The sequence below is a fragment of the Zeugodacus cucurbitae genome, chromosome 5 (genome assembly GCF_028554725.1).
Source record: "Zeugodacus cucurbitae isolate PBARC_wt_2022May chromosome 5, idZeuCucr1.2, whole genome shotgun sequence".
Classification (NCBI taxonomy): domain Eukaryota; kingdom Metazoa; phylum Arthropoda; class Insecta; order Diptera; family Tephritidae; genus Zeugodacus; species Zeugodacus cucurbitae.
Window position 1 is genome coordinate 14,308,016 of NC_071670.1, and position 21,469 is coordinate 14,329,484.

At 44.0% G+C, this 21,469-nt stretch overlaps 1 protein-coding gene across 4 annotated transcripts in view; it reads right to left on the minus strand.

Moving 5' to 3' along the window:
* The window catches only part of LOC105218772 (microtubule-associated protein futsch), a 218,429-nt gene continuing 196,960 nt past the window's right edge, over positions 1 to 21,469 (minus strand). For 3 of the 4 annotated variants that reach the window (XM_054231027.1, XM_054231028.1, XM_054231026.1), the window contains exons 7-8: positions 1,361 to 21,412; positions 1 to 1,279 (exon numbers count right to left, since the gene is read on the minus strand). In XM_054231027.1, the coding sequence (XP_054087002.1) occupies positions 1,110 to 1,279; positions 1,361 to 21,412 (20,222 nt within the window). In that variant the 3' untranslated portion in view covers positions 1 to 1,109. The remainder of the gene's footprint in view (positions 1,280 to 1,360; positions 21,413 to 21,469) is intronic. The other variant, XM_054231029.1, reaches the window with a different exon arrangement.

Genomic DNA, 21,469 nt, shown 5'->3' on the forward strand with positions numbered 1-21,469 from the left:
TTTCATTATACTATTTATATATTTTAAAATTCTTTATGTTTTATATATATTTTTTTAAATTTTTATTTGTATTTTTTTAAACTTCTGATTTCTAAATTATATTCTTTTAGTTCAAAACTTGTTTATTTATCCTTTGATTTACTTTCCACTCTTTTAATATATTTTTTGTCTCTTCATCTTCTTCAACTTTCGCTTTTATAGGTGTTTTAAGCTTTTTTCTGTATCTTCTTATATTTTATTTTATTTCTTTGTTTTTACCACGGTTTATAATATCTCAATATATTTTTTTCTTCATTTACTTCTTTATATGCATGATGCAGTGCATATGTCTGTATATTTGACTTTTATGTAATTAAATATCTTCAACAAATATGCATTTAATTACTTCTTTAATTTTCAAGAAATACAATTGCACTGCTAGTGGCTTTTTTCTGTTATATTGCCTGCGGACAGTTCGCATAAAAATGTGCGGCATCAATAAACAAAATGGCGCTACACTAAATTTCTTCCAATTACAAAATCTCGTGTAGTACACCAAAAACTCCGCCATAATTATGCTCATGCCTTGCTATGCTAATAACTTTCATTACACCAAAATTGCGCAAAAGCTGCTACAAAGCTGTGTACTTGTAATAGCGCAAAGCTCTGTTAAGCTTTCACTCATTTCACTTTCACAGTTATATGTATTTGATTTTATGTTCTTCGATAGGTATGTCAAGCTTTTGTATTAGCGCTTGTGTTGCAACGTTGAGTTGTGGGCTTTTGAAGCGTGAAAGCTTTCGCTAGCTATTGTATTTTGCAGTGGCTGCTTAGGTACGCACACCTAACGCATCTACATGCAAGTTTTAGCCAAGAAAGCTTTCATGTGTTGTTATTGTTTGCTAGTTAGTTTATGAAAATTTTGTGTGGTTTCCATAAAAAGCTTCACGATTGATGTTCGGTCAAAAGCTTCATTGCCATTTTAGTTTGTTTTGATTTTTCGTTTTTAATTTAATCTTTTAGTTTGTTCTTATGTTTTAGTACTTAAAGTATTTAGTAGAGTTAAGCTTTTAGTTGTAAAGTTGTATGAGATTTTCGGCGTCGGCGAACGAAATGAACATCCCCGTGGCCTAGAACTCCAAGCGATAGGCGGCGCACGATGTCTCGTGATCTTGCAAGTTGATTGTGCAACGCGATGCTGAAGGCGATAAATCAATACGATATTTGGCCAAAAGCTCCTCATTCTCAGCAACCCAATAGCCGAGCACATCGGTATCGTATGTGGGTATTATGGTGACCTCTGTTAGTGGGGGGGGGGGGGGGGTGGGAAAACATTATTTAGACTAACAATTAACGTTTACAACCAGCAAATTGAACTTACCCAAGTCCTTGTCCTCCCATGTTTGCTTAGCCTCCAACAGCGCATCGTACACTTGACGACTGGGTTCGGTGCCCGAGAAGACATAGTAGCGCGCACGTACACGCTTGAAGAACTCTACGTGCGAGTAGTATGAATTGCCATTGTGTGGTACATAGGTGAGATCAACGTAAACGGGTGCCGGCTTCTTGGCCTTATTAGGCGACTCGGAACGTTTGCGTAGATTCTTTTCGTTGTTTAGACGCGTCTTAGTGGCCACTAAGCGACGCTCCTTTTTCGGTGTGGTGCGCACATCACCCTCAACGGGCAGCGGTGCTGGCGATGGCAGTCCTAGTGGTTTACCCCATTCCTTTAGTGGGTCTTTAGGCAGTGCTCCGGTAGCGCTTGATGACGTCGTGATGGTGGTTGTTGTTGTCTCGGTTGCAGCTGTGCCGAAATCTTGTGCGCCTTCACCCTCAGCGCTACTAGTTGTTGTTGTGGTCGTAGTAGTTGTTGTCTTGCCATCTTTGCTTTCAGTTGCGCTTTCGACGGTACTGCTGGTGTGAGTGCTGCTGCTGGAAACAGTAGTGCCGGTTTCGGTGAAGCGTGTCTTCTGTACGTCGACCAACGGGAATTTTGGCTTTTCAACGCTGGCCACACTATGCTCCACCTCTTCTGCTTTGGAAGGTGAATACGAATACTTGGCGGTTACCGAAGACATAACATCAGCGCCACGCACTTGCACATGCTCCTCGAGCGCCTTTTCGAAATCCATGTCGGCCTCTTCAAGGAATTTGTGATCACCACTGTCAACGCTGGCGCGTGTGCCGCCGCTGATTACTTGACGGCTGGCTGAGGTTTGGCTAGTGCTCTCGATGCTCTCTGTGGATTGGCTAGCGGGCGAGTCGGCGACATAGGTGCGCGTGGTAATGGTACGCGTTGTGGTGCCACATATGGGTATGGGCGCAGTTGGTTTGGTGTCGAAACTGTCTGGCAATGCGCCATAAAATGATGTACTCATTGGATCCGCGATCTTTTGCAGGCAGCTGATTGTTGAGGATACAGCGCGCGCGGAAGAGTGCTCTTCGCTGCCATACTGTGGCGGTATATCATCTTGGCTATCGTCCACATCGAAGTCGGAACGCTTGCTTACGCCCGAGCTGGAGCGTTGCAGTTCATAGCTTGCGCCATGTGATGAGGCAAGGCTGCGTGGCGATGCGGGCAGCTCATCATCGCTCATGTAAGCGCCAGTCATGCGCTCATCATCGCTGCCGGGTGTGGAAGAACGGTATGCGCCGCGCAGCAACGCCACCTCTTTGGGTAATATGTGATCGCTCTTGTCACTCTCGCTGGTTGTGCGTGTGGTGGTCACAGTCACCTTTTCACCATCTGGCTCTGTGGTGTCTGTAGTGGTAACCGTCTTTTCTTCCATAACGATTTCTTTGCCATCGCTGGATATCACTTTGGTCACTGTTGTGATAGTTGTTGTGATTATTTTCTCAGTGCTCCCACTAAGCGCAGTTGTCTTCTCAATGCCGCGCAGCTCATGTAAATCTGGCAGCATGCTCTCGCTGTACTCTTGCGTCGCAAAGGAACTGGCGGCTTCACCGACGGCGGCGCTGGCTGATTTCAGCTCTTCTTTGCTTACGCGCGGGAATGGCGATGTTGGCTTTGGCGATGTTTCGGACGCATCTGTAAGAGAACCGCGACCAAACGGTGTTGGTAATGATTGACTTTCAGAGGTGAGTGCACCGGGGCTCGACTTACCGCTAACATCTCTTGGCGATAGTGGGCCGCTTACTGAAGCTGCGCTGCTGCCGCAAGTTTCACTCAATGTTGTTGTAATGGTGGTTACAGTGCTGGCGCCAGTTGTAGTGTGTTTTATGCCAGGACTAACTGGTGCAGTGGGTGGTGTCTTTGGATCACTCTCAAGTGGTTGTGTTAAGATTATGGTATCCAATTTTGTTGACGTTTTTGACTTAACCTCGGAACCAACGGCACTTACTTGTTCACTTGCTTGGTGCACGGCGGTTGTTGTTTTGGTGACAGTCGTTTTGGATGTTGCCAGACACTCAGCATGCTCTTCACTTTCCTCTTCTTCGAGTTTTTCGAAAGTCTCAAAGTCTTCGGAGGGTTTATAAATGCTGGTCATCATAATTGTGGCTATAGATTTAGAACGTCCCTCCTTCATGCTAATTAGATTCTCATCTTCATCATCGTCTTCGTGATCGCTGTGTGTGTGCCGTCCTTCGCTTGTTTGGCTGAACTCGGATTCTCTTCGTGAACTGTCCTTCATGCTTGCCAGCAAATCTGATGTTCTTCGAGATCCTGTTGTCGATTGTGTTGTTGTGGTTTTTGAAGTCTTCACCAAGGTTTCTCCGGAAGATTTTGTAGTCTTTGTATCGCTTACAAAACTATCCTTAGCTGATACAATTTTTTCAGTAGCCAAAAACTCAGCCACTGTGTCTTTTAGAGTTTCTTTACCGTCTAGTACAATACCCTCACTGTGAATGGCAGTTTTAACAGTAGTGCACGCATCTTCCTGTTTTGATGTCATATCACTGGTTTGCCTAATTATGGACTCTGATGAACATTCTTCGAAATGAGTCACGGACCCTTCCATTTTGGTTAGAATTTCACTTTTCACAGTCTTCTCGACTATTTTGGATTCGGGGCTTTGAATGTCATCTTTGCTTGCAACAAAACTGGAAAGTGATTCTCTAGCAGCACCATCCTCTACTGATATGGATTCAGAAATTGTGAGTGCTTCAGCTTTCCTTTCTTCTAATGATGTATGTGCAGTACTAGATTCAGAAGCAGTAAGGTTTTCTTCGGACTTAGATTCGTTGCTTTCCTTAATCTTTTCCTGTTGAGAATAGATGGTGGTAATTCTTCCTCCTAATCTTATATCCTGAACAACGGTTTCATCTTGGATACCTTTCACTTCTTTTCTGTCAGCAGGTCCACTTTGGAATTTAACAGTTTCTTCAATCTTCACATCGTCAGTACTAGCAAACGATTCCGGTCGAGAAGATACTGGTGACTTCTTCTCAATTTTCTCGCCTTTAGTGCTGGCGACAGATTCTGGTCGAGATGGTTCTTTGGAGGCTATTGGAGACTTATCGTCTTTCTTGCTTTCGACAGTTGACAAAACTGATTCACATCGGGATTCCACAGTTTCTTCAATCTTCTCGTCTTTAATGCTAACAACAGATTCTGGCCGTGAAGGTTCCTTAGAAGCTAATGGTGACTTATCGCCTTTCTTGCTCTCGGCAGTCGACAAAACTGATTCACGTCGGGATTCTATAGTTTCTTCAATCTTCTCGTCTTTAGTGCTAACAACAGACTCTGGTCCTGAAGGTTCCTTAGAAGCTGCTGGTGGCTTATCGTCTTTCGTACTTTCGGCAGTCGCTAAGACTGATTCTCGTCTGAATTCAGAAGTTTCTTCAATCTTCTCGTCTTTAGTGCTAACAACAGACTCTGGTCGTGAAGGTTCCTTAGAAGCTACTGGTGACTTATCGTCTTTCTTGCTTTCGGCTGTCGACAAAACTGATTCACATCGGGATTCCACAGTCTCTTCCTTTTTGCTCTGGTCAGTCGACAAAAATGATTCACGCCGAAATTCAACAGTTTCTTCCTTTTTGCTCTCGGCAGTTGACAAAACTGATTCACTTCGGGATTCCACAGTCTCTTCCTTTTTGCTCTGGGCAGTCGACAACACTGATTCACGTCGGGATTCAACCGTTTCTTCAATCGTCTCTTCTTTAGTGCTCGCAACAGATTCTGGCCGCGAAGGTTCCTTAGAAGCTAATGGTGACTTATCATCTTTCTTGATCTCAGCAGTCGACAAAAGGGATTCACGTCGAGATTCTACAATCTCTTCCTTTTTGCTCTCGGCAGTCGACAAAACTGATTCACGACGGGATTCAGAAGTTTCTTCAATCTTTTCGTCTTTCGTACTCTTAATAACTTCTGGCCGTGAAGGTTCCTTAGAAGCTACTGGTGACGTATCGTCTTTCTTGCTTTCAGCAGTCGACAAAACTGATTCACGTCGAGATTCTACAGTTTCTTCAATCTTCTCGTCTATAGTGCTAACAACAGATTCTGGTCTTGAAGGTACCTTTGAAGCTACAGGTGACTTATCGTCTTTCGTACTTTCGGCAGTCGCTAAGACTGATTCTCGTCTGGATTCAGAAGTTTCTTCAATCTTCTCGTCTTTAGTGCTAACAACAGACTCTGGTCGTGAAGGTTCCTTAGAAGCTAATGGTGACTTATCGTCTTTCTTGCTTTCGGCTGTCGACAAAACTGATTCACGTCGGGATTCTACAGTTTCTTCAATCTTCTCGTCTATAGCGCTAACAACAGATTCTGGTCTTGAAGGTACCTTAGAAGCTACAGGTGACTTATCGTCTTTCGTACTTTCGGCAGTCGCTAAGACTGATTCTCGTCTGGATTCAGAAGTTTCTTCAATCTTCTCGTCTTTAGTGCTAACAACAGACTCTGGTCGTGAAGGTTTCTTAGAAGCTACAGGTGACTTATCGTCTTTCTTGCTTTCGGCAGTCGACAAATCTGATTCATGTAGAGAGTCAATAGTTTCTTCAATCTTCTCGTCTTTAATGCTATCAACAGATTCTGGCCGTGAAGGTTCCTTAGAAGCTAATGGTGACTTAACGTCTTTCTTGCTTTCGGCAGTCGACAAAACTGATTCACGTCGAGATTCCACAGTTTCTTCCTTTTTGCTCTCGGCAGTCGACAAAACTGATTCACGTCGGGATTCTATAGTTTCTTCGATCTTCTCGTCTTTAGTGCTAACAACAGATTCTGGCCGCGAAGGTTCCTTAGAAGCTAATGGTGACTTATCGTCTTTCTTGCTTTCGGCAGTCGACAAAACTGATTCACGTCGAGATTCCACAGTTTCTTCCTTTTTGCTCTCGGCAGTCGAAAAAACTGATTCACGTCGGGATTCTATAGTTTGTTCAATCTTCTCGTCTTTAGTGCTCACACCAGATTCTGGCCGCGAAGGTTCCTTAGAAGCTACTGGTGACTTATTGTCTTTCTTGCTTTCGGCAGTCGACAAAACTGATTCACGTCGAGATTCCACAGTTTCTTCCTTTTTGCTCCCGGCAGTCGACAAAACTGATTCACGTCGGGATTCTACAGTTTCTTCAACCTTCTCGTCTTTAGTACTAACAACAGATTCTGGCCTTGAAGGTACCTTAGAAGCTACAGGTGACTTATCGTCTTTCTTGCTTTCGGCAGTCGACAAATCTGATTCATGTAGAGAGTCAATAGTTTCTTCAATCTTCTCGTCTTTAGTGCTATCAATAGATTCTGGCCGTGAAGGTTCCTTAGAAGCTAATGGTGACTTATCATCTTTCTTGCTTTCGGCAGTCGACAAAACTGATTCACTTCGGGATTCCACAGTCTCTTCCTTTTTGCTCTCGGCAGTCGACAAAACTGATTCACGTCGGGATTCTATAGTTTCTTCAATCTTCTCGTCTTTAGTGCTAACAACAGATTCTGGCCGTGAAGGTTCCTTAGAAGCTACTGGTGACTTATCGTCTTTCTTGCTTTCGGCAGTCGACAAAACTGATTCACGTCGAGATTCAGAAGTTTCTTCAATCCTCTCGTCTTTAGGGCTAACAACAGATTCTGGCCGTGAAGGTTCCTTAGAAGCTACTGGTGACTTATGGTCTTTCTTGCTTTCGGCAGTCGACAAAACTGATTCACGTCGAGATTCAACAGTTTCTTCCTTTTTGCTCTCGGCAGTCGACAGAACTGATTCTCGTCTGGATTCAGAAGTTTTTTCAATCTCCTCGTCTTTAGTGCTAACAACAGATTCTGGCCGTGAAGGTTCCTTACATGCTACTGGTGACTTGTCGTCTTTCTTGCTTTCGGCAGTCGACAAATGAGATGCTACAGTTTCTTCCTTCTCATCTTTTCTACTCACAACAGATTCTGGCCGTGAAGGTTCCTTAGAAGCTAATGGTGACTTATCGTCTTTCTTGCTTTCAGCAGTCGACAAAACTGATTCACGTCGGGATTCTATAGTTTCTTCAATCTTGTCGTCTTTAGTGCTAACAACAGATTCTGACCGTGAAGGTTCCTTAGAAGCTGCTAGTGACTTATCGTCTTTCTTGCTTGCGGCAGTCGACAAAACTGATTCACGTCGGGATTCAACAGTTTCTTCAATCTTCTCGTCTTTAGTGCTAACAGCAGATTCTGGCCGTGAAGGTTCCTTAGAAGCTACTGGTGACGTATCGTCTTTCTTGCTTTCAGCAGTCGACAAAACTGATTCACGTCGAGATTCAACAGTCTCTTCCTTTATACTCTCGGCAGTCGACAAAACTGATTCACGTCGGGATTCAGCAGTTTCTTCAATCTTCTCGTCTTTAGTGCTAATAACAGATTCTGGCCGTGAAGGTTCCTTAGAAGCTGCTGGTGACTTATCGTCTTTCTTGCTTTCAGCAGTCGACAAAACTGATTCACGTCGGGATTCAGCAGTTTCTTCAATCTTCTCGTCTTTAGTGCTAATAACAGATTCTGGCCGTGAAGGTTCCTTAGAAGTTACTGGTGACTTATCGTCTTTCTTGCTTTCGGCAGTCGACAAAACTGATTCACGTCGAGATTCAACAGTTTCTTCCTTTTTGCTCTCAGCAGTCGACAAAAGTGATTCTCGTCTGGATTCAGAAGTTTCTTCAATCTCCTCGTCTTTAGTGCTAACAACAGATTCTGGCCGTGAAGGTTCCTTAGAAGCTACTGGTGACTTATCGTCTTTCTTGCTTTCGGCAGTCGACAAAACTGATTCACGTCGAGATTCCACAGTTTCTTCTTTTTTGCTCTCGGCAGTCGACAAAACCGATTCACGTTGGGATTCTATAGTTTCTTCAATCTTCTCGTCTTTAGTGCTAACAACAGATTCTGACCGTGAAGGTTCCTTAGAAGCTGCTAGTGACTTATCGTCTTTCTTGCTTTCGGCAGTCGACAAAACTGATTCACGTCGAGATTCTACAATTTCTTCCTTCTCATCTTTACTACTCACAACAGATTCTGGGCGCGAAGGTTCCTTAGAAGCTAATGGTGACTTATCGTCTTTCTTGCTTTCAGCAGTCGACAAAACTGATTCACGTCGAGATTCTACAGTTTCTTCAATCTTCTCGTCTTTAGTGCTAACAACAGATTCTGGCCGTGAAGTTTCCTTTGAAGGTACTGGCGACTTATCGTCTTTCTTGCTCTCGGCAGTTGACAAAACCGATTCACGTCGAGTTTCTACAGTTTCTTCAATCTTCTCGTCTTTAGTGCTAACAACAGATTCTGGCCGTGAAGGTTCCTTAGAAGCTACTGGTGACTTATCCTCTTTCTTGCTATCGGAAGTCGACAAAACTGATTCCCGTCGAGATTCCAAAGTTTCTTCCTTTTTGCTCTCGGCAGTCGACATAACCGATTCTCGTCGGGATTCAACAGTTTCTTCAATCTTCTCGTCTTTAGTGCTAACAACAGATTCTGGCCGTGAAGGTTCCTTAGAAGCTACTGGTGACGTATCGTCTTTCTTGCTTTCAGCAGTCGACAAAACTGATGCACGTCGAGATTCAACAGTCTCTTCCTTTATACTCTCGGCAGTCGACAAAACTGATTCACGTCGGGATTCAGCAGTTTCTTCAATCTTCTCGTCTTTAGTGCTAACAACAGATTCTGGCCGTGAAGGTTCCTTAGAAGCTACTGGTGACGTATCGTCTTTCTTGCTTTCAGCAGTCGACAAAACTGATTCACGTCGAGATTCAACAGTCTCTTTCTTTATACTCTCGGCAGTCGACAAAACTGATTCACGTCGCGATTCAGCAGTTTCTTCAATCTTCTCGTGTTTAGTGCTAATAACAGATTCTGGCCGTGAAGGTTCCTTAGAAGCTTCTGGTGACTTATCGTCTTTCTTGCTTTCAGCAGTCGACAAAACTGATTCACGTCGGGATTCAACAGTTTCTTCAATCTTCTCGTCTTTAGTGCTAACATCAGATTCTGGCCGTGAAGGTTCCTTAGAAGCTACTGGTGACGTATAGTCTTTCTTGCTTTCAGCAGTCGACAAAACTGATTCACGTCGAGATTCAACACACTCTTCCTTTATACTCTCGGCAGTCGACAAAACTGATTCACGTCGGGATTCAGCAGTTTCTTCAATCTTCTCGTCTTTAGTGCTAATAACAGATTCTGGCCGTGAAGGTTCCTTAGAAGCTGCTGGTGACTTATCGTCTTTCTTGCTTTCAGCAGTCGACAAAACTGATTCACGTCGGGATTCAACAGTTTCTTCAATCTTCTCGTCTTTAGTGCTAACAACAGATTCTGGCCGTGAAGGTTCCTTAGAAGCTACTGGTGACGTATCGTCTTTCTTGCTTTCAGCAGTCGACAAAACTGATTCACGTCGAGATTCAACAGTCTCTTCCTTTATACTCTCTGCAGTCGACAAAACTGATTCACGTCGGGATTCAGCAGTTTCTTCAATCTTCTCGTCTTTAGTGCTAATAACAGATTCTGGCCGTGAAGGTTCCTTAGAAGCTGCTGGTGACTTATCGTCTTTCTTGCTTTCAGCAGTCGACAAAACTGATTCACGTCGGCATTCAGCAGTTTCTTCAATCTTCTCGTCTTTAGTGCTAATAACAGATTCTGGCCGTGAAGGTTCCTTAGAAGCTGCTGGTGACTTATCGTCTTTCTTGCTTTCAGCAGTCGACAAAACTGATTCACGTGGAGATTCAACAGTCTCTTCCTTTATACTGTCGGCAGTCGACAAAACTGATTCACGTCGGGATTCAGCAGTTTCTTCAATCTTCTCGTCTTTAGTGCTAATAACAGATTCTGGCCGTGAAGGTTCCTTTGAAGCTGCTGGTGACGTATCGTCTTTCTTGCTTTCAGCAGTCGACAAAACTGATTCACGTCGAGATTCAACAGTCTCTTCCTTTATACTCTCGGCAGTCGACAAAACTGATTCACGTCGGGATTCAGCAGTTTCTTCAATCTTCTCGTCTTTAGTGCTAATAACAGATTCTGGCCGTGAAGGTTCCTTAGAAGCTGCTGGTGACTTATCGTCTTTCTTGCTTTCAGCAGTCGACAAAACTGATTCACTTCGAGATTCTACAGTTTCTTCAATATCATCTTTGGTACTAGCAACAGATTCTGGGCGTGAGGATTCTGCTAGTTCAAGTCGCTCAACTTTTGCAGCCTTCACAGCCGCTTCTTTACGCAGTTCTTTTTCGGACTCTTCAATTTTATCTTTTTCTTCAATTGAAATTGGGCCCGATCGCAGCTCAGGGGAGGACTTTTCCGACTCATCGGCGGCGATATCTTCGGGGTAGTGGTGGTAGTCTATATCCAGTGGTTTAATGGGAGAAACTCTTTCTGGTATAGTTTCTGGAGCCATGGTAGGTGTAAATACAATACTGCCTTTTGGACAAATGTCTATTTCTTCTCCACCATCTTCGCTGCTGGCGGTTACTAACATTCTTTGTACCGTAACCGCTTCCTGCTCTTGTTCTTCTGGTGTTTTCAAACGCTGCACTAACTTTTCTTCATCAAAATCGGGAATTATTTCAGTTATATCTTTTTCAGATTTCAAAACTTTCGCAACGTCGGCTACTATTTTAGCAACCTCTTCTTCACGTGGTGAAACGGGTCGCAGGGGCTGTTCACTGAATATTGGTGGTTTCGTTGTGGGAGGTGATATCCTGTGCTCTTCATCCTCTTCTTTAATATCGTGCAGTATGGTTTCATCGCGGTCGGTCAGTGTTACTTTGAATTCAGGAGATTCTACTGTGGTAATATGCGTTTCTCTTAATTCGGTCGAAAATGTGCTCAGTTCAAGTGGTAATTTTGAAGTAGCTGGTAATGATCCCAGTTCAATTTGTTCGGTTTTTGTTATTTCTTCAGTGATTTCCTTTAACTCCTCATGTTTTTTCTCTGTAGTGCCGAAAATGCTACTCGTGACATCCTTGAGGAATCCACCTATGCCAGTGGAGATATCGGTTTTAATGTTTTCAACTGTGGTGCTAACACTTGTGGTAACTTCTGCTGTAGAGTCTTCAATAAGTTTGTCTATTCCGTCTGTAACAGCCTTTATTTGAACTTCGGCGGCCTCTGTAACGTCAGCAAGTTTTTCTGTTACAGTCTCTGTAGCAGCTTTAGCAGTTTCTGCTGTGGTTTGAACAACTTCGGTTATCTTGGTTAGTGTAGTCACTGTTTCTGAGATTTCTTCGTGAGCTACCTTAGCCTTATCAATAGCTAAATCTTGAACGTCAGTCACCTTTTTGGAGACTTCTTCAGCTACAGCCTGTACTTCTTCGACTTTTTTGGTGACTTCTTCAGTTACAATACTTGTTTTGTCTTCCAGATTTTTGGATACTTCCTCAAACGTCTGTGTTATATCTTCGACTATTGTTTTACTTTCTCCTGTGGTATGTTTGGTCAAATGTTCAAGTTGTTCACCGGTTTTTATAAGGGTTGTATCAATCGTCTTTGTAGTTTCCTCTACTTTCTCAACTGCTTCTTGAGCGGTTACTTCCACTTTTTCTGTAACAAGTTCCAGTTTGTCCCCCATTTCTTCTTTTATTTCTTTGGTTACTTCTTCAACTTTTTTCACAGATTCGTCTATTATTGCTGTCGTTCTATCTTCGACTGTGTCTTTAAGTTCTGCGACTGCCATGGTGGTGTCTTCGAAGCCACTCTCTGTTTTAACTTTTATCGATTCGGTTATTTTGTCGATAGTTTTAGCAGCTTCATCGAGTACAATCTTTGCTTTATCTTCCACTATATGTGTAATATCTTCGACTTCCTTAAAAGTGTCTTCTTTGATCGTTGTTGTCATCCCTTCTTTTATTTCGCCGACTGCTATGGAAGTTTCTTCAACTGTACCCCTTATCTTTTCATCAACATCTTTGGTTTTGTCTTCAATTGCCTCTTTTGTGATTTCTATAGCCCTGCTTATCTCCTCAGTTGTAGTCACGGCCTTATCTTCAATAATCTCGCTTATAGCTTCAATTAGTTCAATCGATTTATCGGCAACCGACTTAACTTCATCAGCTACTGCTTCTTTTAGCACTTCAGCTATCGCGCTAGCTTCATCTCTGACTTTAGTAACTTCTTCTGTGATCTCAATTGTTTCTTCGACTGCAACCTTTAACTTGCTCTCAAGTTTTTCACTGATTTCATGACATTTTGTGTCAGTTTCTTTTGCGATGACAACAGTTTCTCCGTCAATATCCTTAATAGCTTCTTCCGAACTGGTTTTTATGGATTCTTCTGTCGTTTCTTTTACAACTTTGCTAATATCGATCGTTTTGGAGTCAGTTTCTATGACTTTCTTTTCCTCGCTAAGTTTTTCGGTTGCCTCCATTAGCCCTTTGCCAAGGTCAATTAGTGTTTCAGCAAACGCTATAGAAACTGCTTGCCTAACTTCACTGATATCAATTAAATCTTTAGCTTCATCAACAGGACTTGAAACTGTATCTGTAACACTCAGCACAGCACTTTCTGCTGGAGCACTTGTTAGATCAGATAATTTGCTGGTTTCAATTACGGATTCGGGAAAATGACCGTCCGCTACATCTACAGGGCTTGACTTCGTTGGCAGTTTGGCACCTAACTTTGCACTTTCCAAGTCCAATGCCAGCTGTAAATCTTCCATTTTTATTGGCGCTCGATCTACAGGCGATGAAACGGTTTCAATCTCATTCTTGCTAACCACAGGTGCGGTTTCTATGGATTCGGATTTTTCATCTTTGGGTGATTCAGATCGAGATATTTCCTTAGAAGCTACCTGAGATTTTTCATCCTTCTCACTCTCTACTGCCGATACAGGCTTTGATGCTAGTGGTGATTTATCTTCTTTAATACTCTCAGCTACGGATTCAGGACGTGAGGGCTCAGCAGAAGGAACAACCGATTTTTCATCTTTCTCACTCTCGACTGCAGATGCAGGTTTTGATGCGAGTGGTGACTTACCATCTTTAATACTCTCAGCCACGGATTCAGGACGAGAGGGCTCAGCTGAAGGAGCAACCGATTTTTCATCCTTCTCACTCTCGACAGCCGATGCAGCCTTTGAAGCGAGTGGTGACTTATCATCTTTAATACTCTCAGCGACGGATTCAGGACGTGAGGGCTCAGCAGAAGGAACAACCGATTTTTCATCTTTCTCACTCTCGACTGCAGATGCAGGTTTTGAAGCGAGTGGTGACTTATCATCTTTAATACTCTCAGCCAGGGACTCAGGTTGTGAGGGCTCAGCAGAAGGAGCAACAGATTTTTCATCCTTCTCACTCTCTACTGCCGATACAGGCTTTGATGCTAGTGGTGATTTATCTTCTTTAATACTCTCAGCCACGGATTCAGGACGAGAGGGCTCAGCTGAAGGAGCAACCGATTTTTCATCCTTCTCACTCTCGACTGCCGATGCAGGTTTTGAAACGAGTGGTGACTTATCATCTTTAATACTCTCAGCCAGGGACTCAGGTTGTGAGGGTGCAGCAGAAGGAGCAACAGATTTTTCATCCTTCTCACTCTCTACTGCCGATACAGGCTTTGATGCTAGTGGTGACTTATCGTCTTTAATACTCTCAGCCACGGATTCAGGACGAGAGGGCTCAGCTGAAGGAGCAACCGATTTTTCATCCTTCTCACTCTCGACTGACGATGCAGGTTTTGAAGCGAGTGGTGACTTTTCATCTTTAATGCTCTCAGCCAGGGACTCAGGTTGTGAGGGTTCAGCAGAAGGAGCAGCAGATTTTTCATCCTTCTCACTCTCTACCGCCGATCCAGGCTTTGAAGCGAGTACCGATTTCTCTTCTTTCACACTCTCAGCCACGGAATCAGGACGTGAGGTTTCTACAGAAGGAGGAGCTGATTTTTCATCCTTTACACTCTCTACTTCCAATGCAGGTTTTGATGCGAGTGGCGACTTATCATCTTTAATGCTTTCAGCAATGGATTCTGGTCGTGAGGGTTCTGCAGAAGGAGCCGTAGATTTGTCGTCCTTTGTGCTCTCTGCCGTCGATGCAGATACAGATGCGTCTTTGTCTCCGGCAGAGGGTCGTCGAGAACTTTCCTTAGAGACTGCGGGAGTTTTTGCCCCCTCAGGACTTTCAGCACGTGTCATCTCGTCAGTAATAATTGCAGTTAACTCTTTTGCTTCATCAACTGGACTGGATACAGTTCCTATAACTCCTACCGTTGTTTTTTCTGCCGGAGCCTTTTTATATTCAACAGATTCAACAGATTTCTTTACTTCTGGGAAGTCACCATCGGCAACATCTACAGGGCTGGAAGATGTCGGAAGCTTAGTGTCTGGTTTAACAGTATCTAAATCAAGTTTTAGTTCTGCAGGATCTAACTTAGTGGGGGCCTTATCCACTGGCGATGAAACGGTTTCTGAGTGAATAACATGATCTACGCCTTCATGTGCTATCTCTGCAACAGTTTCAGGACGAGATACTTCTTCTGATGGGATTGGAGATTTTTCATCTTTCAAAGACTCTATGGCTGATTCTGGCTGTGACGCTTCCTTTGTATCAAGATGTAATTGTTCTTTTTCTCCACCATGGAATATGGAAGTTGGTTGGGCAGTTTTTGTTAATACTTCCGATAACTTTTCATCTTTGAGAGATTCATCAGCTGTATCCGTCTTTGAAGCGATGGGCGATGTTTCGTCTTTAATGCTTTCAACGGGTGATTCGTCTTTTGGGACTGCTTTTAGAGCATCAGTTCCTGATTGTCGTCGGGATGGTTCTTTGGAGATGACTGGTGATTTTTCAGCTTCAGGACTTTCCGGACGCGAAGCAATAGTAGTCTCTGTGATTAAATCTTTCGCTTCATCTACAGGACTGGAAATGGTCTGTGCTCCGCAAATGGTAGTGCTTTCAGCGTGTCCTTTTTCTGTTTCTACAAATGTGTCTTTAACTTCCGGGAACTTACCTTCCGCTACATCAACAGGACTTGACGATGTTGGTAGTTTGGTATCCAGTTTTACAACTTCTATGTCCAAAGTAAGTTCAGAGGGATCAATTTTCGTTGGTGCTGTATCAACCGGAGACGAAACAGTTTCTGCTTCGAATTTGTCAGCTTCACTGTGAATACTTTCTGCAATAGAAGCTGGCCGCGACACTTCTTTGGATGCAAAGGGGGATTTTTCATCCTTAATACTTTCTGCTGTTGAACCCGGCAGTGAAGCTTCTTTGGAGGCGGGAACAGATTTCTCATCTTTGATACTTTCGGCAGGAGATTTTTCTTTTGTAGAAAGTACAGATTTTTCTTCTTTCTCTTCTTTTTCATCTAACACTATGGAAGCTTTGCGGGAACCCACTTTAACTTCATTTTCTTGGATTTCCCGAGATGCTTTTCTACTTGCTTGGGACTTCTGCATTTCAACTTCAATAGCCTCTTCGATGGTGGCTGGACTCTCTATTGAAACTGTGTCGTCCTTGTCTTTTGGCTTAGTAGTATCAATAGCTGCAAGTACGTGTGCTGGAAGTTCGTCTTCTGATGTAATTTCACTGCCATCTTTTTCTTCAGGTGTGCTTGTAGATTTCTTTGACTCTTCTGTGACTGTTGTTTTTTCAACCGGTGATGACACTTTATCTTTAGGAGATATGTCTTTTTCATCAGAAACTGGTTTCTCACCAGATATCTCTAAATATGAGGGCAACACCTGAGACTCTAATGAAGATGCTGGTTTTTCTGCAGCAGAGATCGAAATATCTTTCTTTTGTACTTCTAACTCTATGGTGGACTTTGGTTCCTCAGGTATCTTATTGGTTGGAGTACCGTCTTTCTTTACCGGAGAAGTTGGTTTATCATCTGGGGAAGGTACGCTTTCAGCAACTTTTTCAGTGGTTCCTTTGTCTGCCGATGTAATATCCTTTTCTGATTCAACTCTCAGATCGTCAGCTACAATATCCGTTTTCTTTTCAGGTAATGCTTCCTTTTCTGCTGGAGGAGTTACTTTATCTACTTCTTTAGTTTCTTTCTCTATTATAGAAACCGATGTTATTGCTGGAGAAGGAGTCTTTTCACTTGTTATATCTTCTGCTATTTTCATAGGAGAAGTAGCTGGTGAGGGTACTTTCTCCCCTTGAGGGATTTCCTTTTCTGTTGGAGCGTCAGATTTTTCTGCTGGTGAAGGAGCCTTTTCAGTTAAAACATCTTTTATTTTCATCGCTTCCTTCTCAACTGGGGATGCAGGCTGTTGAGCAGGTGAGATTACTTTCTCAACTTCTGGGGCCTCCTTTTCAGTTGGAGTCAACGATTTTTCTACTGGTGAAGGAGCCTTCTCAATTAAAACGTCTTCTGCTTTCAGCGCTTCCTTCTCAACTGGGGATGCAGGCTCTTCAGCAGGTGAGGTTACTTTCTCAACTTGTGGGGCCTCCTTTTCAGTTGGAGACGCCGACTTATCTGCTGGTGAAGGAGCCTTCTCAGTTAAATCAGTTAAACCATCTTCTTTCAGCGCTTCCTTCTCAACTGGGGATGCACGCTCTTCAGCAGGTGAGGTCACTTTCTCTACTTGTGGGGCTTCCTTTTCAGTTGGAGACAACAGTTTTTCTGTTGGTGAAGGAGCCTTCTCAGTTAATCCAACTTCTACTTTCAGCGCTTCCTTCTCAACTGGGGATGCAGGCTTTTCAGCAGGTGAGGTTACTTTCTCAACTTGTGGGGCTTCCTTTTCAGTTGGAGACAACAGTTTTTCTGTTGGTGAAGGAGCCTTCTCAGTTAATCCAACTTCTACTTTCAGCGCTTCCTTCTCAACTGGGGATGCAGGCTCTTCAGCGGGTGAGGTTACTTTCTCAACTTGTGGTGCCTCCTTTTCAGTTGGAGACACCGACTTTTCTGCTGGTGAAGGAGCCTTCTCAGTTAATCCAACTTCTACTTTCAGCGCTTCCTTCTCAACTGGGGATGCAGGCTTTTCAGCAGGTGAGGTTACTTTCTCAACTTGTGGGGCCTCCTTTTCAGTTGGAGACAACGGTTTTTCTGCTGGTGAAGGAGCCTTCTCAGTTAAAATATCTTCTGCTTTCAACGCTTTCTTCTCAAATGGGGATGCAGGCTCTTCAGCAGTTGAGGCTACTTTCTCAAGTTGTGGGGCTTCCTTTTCAGTTGGAGACGCCGACTTTTCAGCTGGTGAAGGAGCCTTCTCAGTTAATCCAACTTCTACTTTCAGCGCTTCCTTCTCAACTGGGGATGCAGGTTTTTCAGCAGGTGAGGTTACTTTCTCTACTTGTGGGGCCTCCTTTTCAGTTGGAGGCAACGGTTTTTCTGCTGGTGAAGGAGCCTTTTCAGTTAAAATATCTTCTGCTTTCAGCGCTTCCTTCTCAAGTAGGGATGCAGGCTCTTCAGCAGGTGAGGTTACTTTCTCAACTTGTGGTGCCTCCTTTTCACTTGGAGACGCCGATTTTTCTGCTGGTGAAGGAGCCTTCTCAGTTAATTCAACTTCTACTTTCAGCACTTCCTTCTCAACTGGGGATGCAGGCTCTTCAGCAGGTGAAGTCACTTTCTCAACTTGTGGTGCCTCCTTTTCAGTTGGAGACACCGACTTTTCTGCTGGTGAAGGAGCCTTCTCAGTTAATCCAACTTCAACTTTCAGCGCTTCCTTCTCAACTGGGGATGCAGGCTTTTCAGCAGGTGAGGTTACTTTCTCAACTTGTGGGGCCTCCTTTTCAGTTGGAGACAACGGTTTTTCTGTTGGTGAAGGAGTCTTCTCAGTTAAACCATCTTCTGCTTTCAGCGCTTCCTTCTCAACTGGAGTTGCAGGCTTTTCAGCAGTTGAGGCTACTTTCTCAAGTTGTGGTGCCTCCTTTTCAGTTGGAGACAACGATTTTTCTGCTGGTGAAGGAGTCTTCTCAGTTAAACCATCTTCTGCTTTCAGCGCTTCTTTCTCAATAGAAGATTCGGGTTTATCGGTAGTTGCAGCTACTTTTTCTAGAGGAGAAGTGAGCTTTTCAGCAGGAGATTTCTTTTCTGCAGGAGATATCGCCATTTCATCTGTTGTTGGCGTTGGTTTTTGTGCAAGAGGGGAAACGGGCTTCTCTAGCACCTTTTCATCTTTGACCTTGTCTTCTAATTCTGGTGCTGATTCTACTTCATCTTCAATGTCAGCATCTTTACCTTCGCATATATCCTTTTCTTCAGTTTCTTTCTCTTCCTTTGTAATTTCCTCTTTATGCGAGATGATTTTACCGCTTTCTTGTGTATCCTTTTCGTAGACACCCAAGTCTGCTTCTTCATGTACAGGCAAATCGGCCACCTCATCTGGAGTTTTAACAACATCGCGCAGCAAATTTTGTTGTGCTTCAAAAGTCATCTTCATTGGCAATACACGCTCTGCAATAGCTAAACCAGCAATCGTAGGCTCAGCAATGCGCTTAATGACAATACCGGCTGCAGTTGCAACAGGTGCAATTGGCTCAACAACTGCCACTTCATATCCTACCGCTTGGTCGGTTTCTTTGGTTTCTTCTTTAACGTATTTCTCTTCGATTATCAAATCTTCCTTGATTTCATCCAGAGGTATGCGTTCGTCCTCGGGCAACGTTGGTGCTGTAGTAGCGCCAGACTCGATTGTTGCCGAGAACTTTTCTTCAGGTAAACTCTCTTGTAAATTGGCAGGTATAATTTCAGGTTGTTCAATAAGTTCATCTTTGGTGTCGGAAGTTTTCTTGGCACTGCTTATTTTGTCCTCAGGCGTGGGTGAAGAGAGTTCATCCTCCACTTTGATCATCTGCTCTTCAGTGCGTGTTGTTACTATATCCTTGGCTGTGGTGATTATTTCTTGTACTTCGGCTTTGATTTCTGACTTCTCCGGTGTAGTCATTTTATGTTCGGGTTCTTCAACTTGTTCCTCGCCCGCCTCTATTGCAGCTTCTGGTTCTTCAGGTGCTTCAGGTGCTTCATCAGCAGCTGCATCTTCGAGCCGTGCCTTACGTTCCTCGGCTTCGACTTTAGCAATAGCGGCTTCGATTTCATCCTCTGCGCTCTTTTTTCGTTTCTTCTCCGACTCTTGCGAATCGCGTTGATGTTTCTGAATTTCTTCCTCTTTCGTCATGCTGCTTTCTTGCTCTACAATCGAATCCTCGGTATACTGATCGATTTCCTCCTTTTCAATTATCAAATACTCCTCCTCTTCTTCGGCCTCAGTAGTGCTATCCTGTTTAGACATTTCACGCATTTCAGCTGCCAATTGCTTTTGACGTTTCATTTCATCACGGCTGAAGACTGCTTCGATTTCACGTACAACCTCTTGTTCTTCCTTAAGATCGTCGAGTTCACGTTGCTTTTCAGCATCGAGCTCTTGCGAAGCGGTCAGATCCTGCAGCTTTTTAGCAGCAACGGCTTCGTCTGCGGATGGCGTTGATACCAGACTGGAATCTGTGGTACCACCCTTGTCCAGACGTGATTTCTTCAAGTCTGCTTTGGGCTTAGCCGATTTAATTGGACTGCCGGGTGCACGTTTCGTGGGCGAAGCGCCACGTGGACGTCGTGAAATCGGCTTGCGCTGTTGAACTTGCTGTTGTTGTGTGCGTGATTCTTTGCGTTCCGCAGCAGTGGTGCGCGTCATTTCGCGACGTGTAGTCGTAGTAGTGGAAGTGCTGGTAACTTGTCGTGTCGCTTGCTGCTTCGATTCGAGCACCTTGCGATTGTTAGCGTCTTTTGCGCTTTTGGCTGGCGTGCTACTGGGACTTGATTTGGTGGCACGTGTAACAACGCGTGGTTTTACGTCACGTGCTGTGGCAGGTTTCGGTGCTGCAGGTTCTTTACGTGGCGTAGCAGTTGGTGAAGCCTTCTTGTCAGCAGCCAAGTCCTTTCTAATACTCTTACGTTCCATAGATTTGGGCGGTTTAGTATCGATGCGTGAACGTATCACAGGCTTGACTTCGGCGCGTGGTTTGTCCGCCTTGCCTTTGGCAACTCTGCTTGGCTTAATTACTTCTGGTGTTGGTGTTTCTTCTTTCTGTGGTGCAGCTTGTGGCTGTGGTTTTACGATTACTACCTCAACCTTCTTCTCAGTTTCGGCTTCCTTTTCTTTATTGTCCTCTTCTGCAGTTTCACCATCTGGTTTGTCTTCCTCCTTGCTCTCAACCTCTACAGCTGGCTCAGGCACAGCCTCATCGCCAGTCTCGGCAGCAGGTTCATCAGTGTCTACAGAGTCTTCCTTCTTTGGCAATATAATTTTCTCCTCAGCCTCTACTTTCTCGACTTTGGTCTCTTCGATGACTTGTGCAGCAGCCGCGGCAGCTGCGGCCTCTTTAGTTTTGTTATCTTGCTGTACAGCTACAGCGGCTGCAGCAACTGGTGCGAATTTAGGTTTGGACGTTACGCTCAGTGGCTCAATAGGCGCACCGATGGCGGATTTGAAAGTTTTGCGTGTGGTCACCACAGTCTGTATAGCTGGTGCAATCGATTTGGCAGTGCAGGTAGAGTGTTTCATGAATTCCAGATGCTTGAGTTTTTCCAAACCCTCTTGTATCTTGAAGTCAGGTGTGCTACCTGGGAAGAGTATACGGGTGATGGTGTCATCTGGATTGGCTGGTTGCCATACCAGCAGTGCGCAGATCGAAACCAAATTTTGTAGCGGGAAGTTAAATTCGCGAGTATCGCGTGCAGCAAAGAGACGCTGATCGCCAGAATGCCACTTCGATAAGAACTCTTTCACTTCTTTCGAGTCACGGGCCGGACTAATGACATACATATCCAATGTGCCGTGACCAACTTTGTGATACAAATTGATTGGATCTTGGTTGCGATAGCAGGTTTGTGGTTTCAAGTCCAACGACTTAAGATCGCTTACCAAATTGTGACCATGCTCAAAGAGATCAACCAACAAAGGATCGCGATCCTTATCGCCATCGGGACTGGGCAAACCACCTTTACGATCGGGAACATTGCCGAAGAAATGCCCAATTTGTGGATAAACGTGTGCATCACGCTTGCGTGACACTACCGAACTGATACCCTGTATATTACTATTATTAATGCGTGTCATGAGGACGGCATCCAAGCGATCTAGGTGTCGCACGAAATCCCAAAAGCAAGCTTTGCGATTAAAACCGCCATCGACTGCGAAAAAATTTATTTATGTATTATCTATAGGTTTTCATTTAACGGCACAACTGG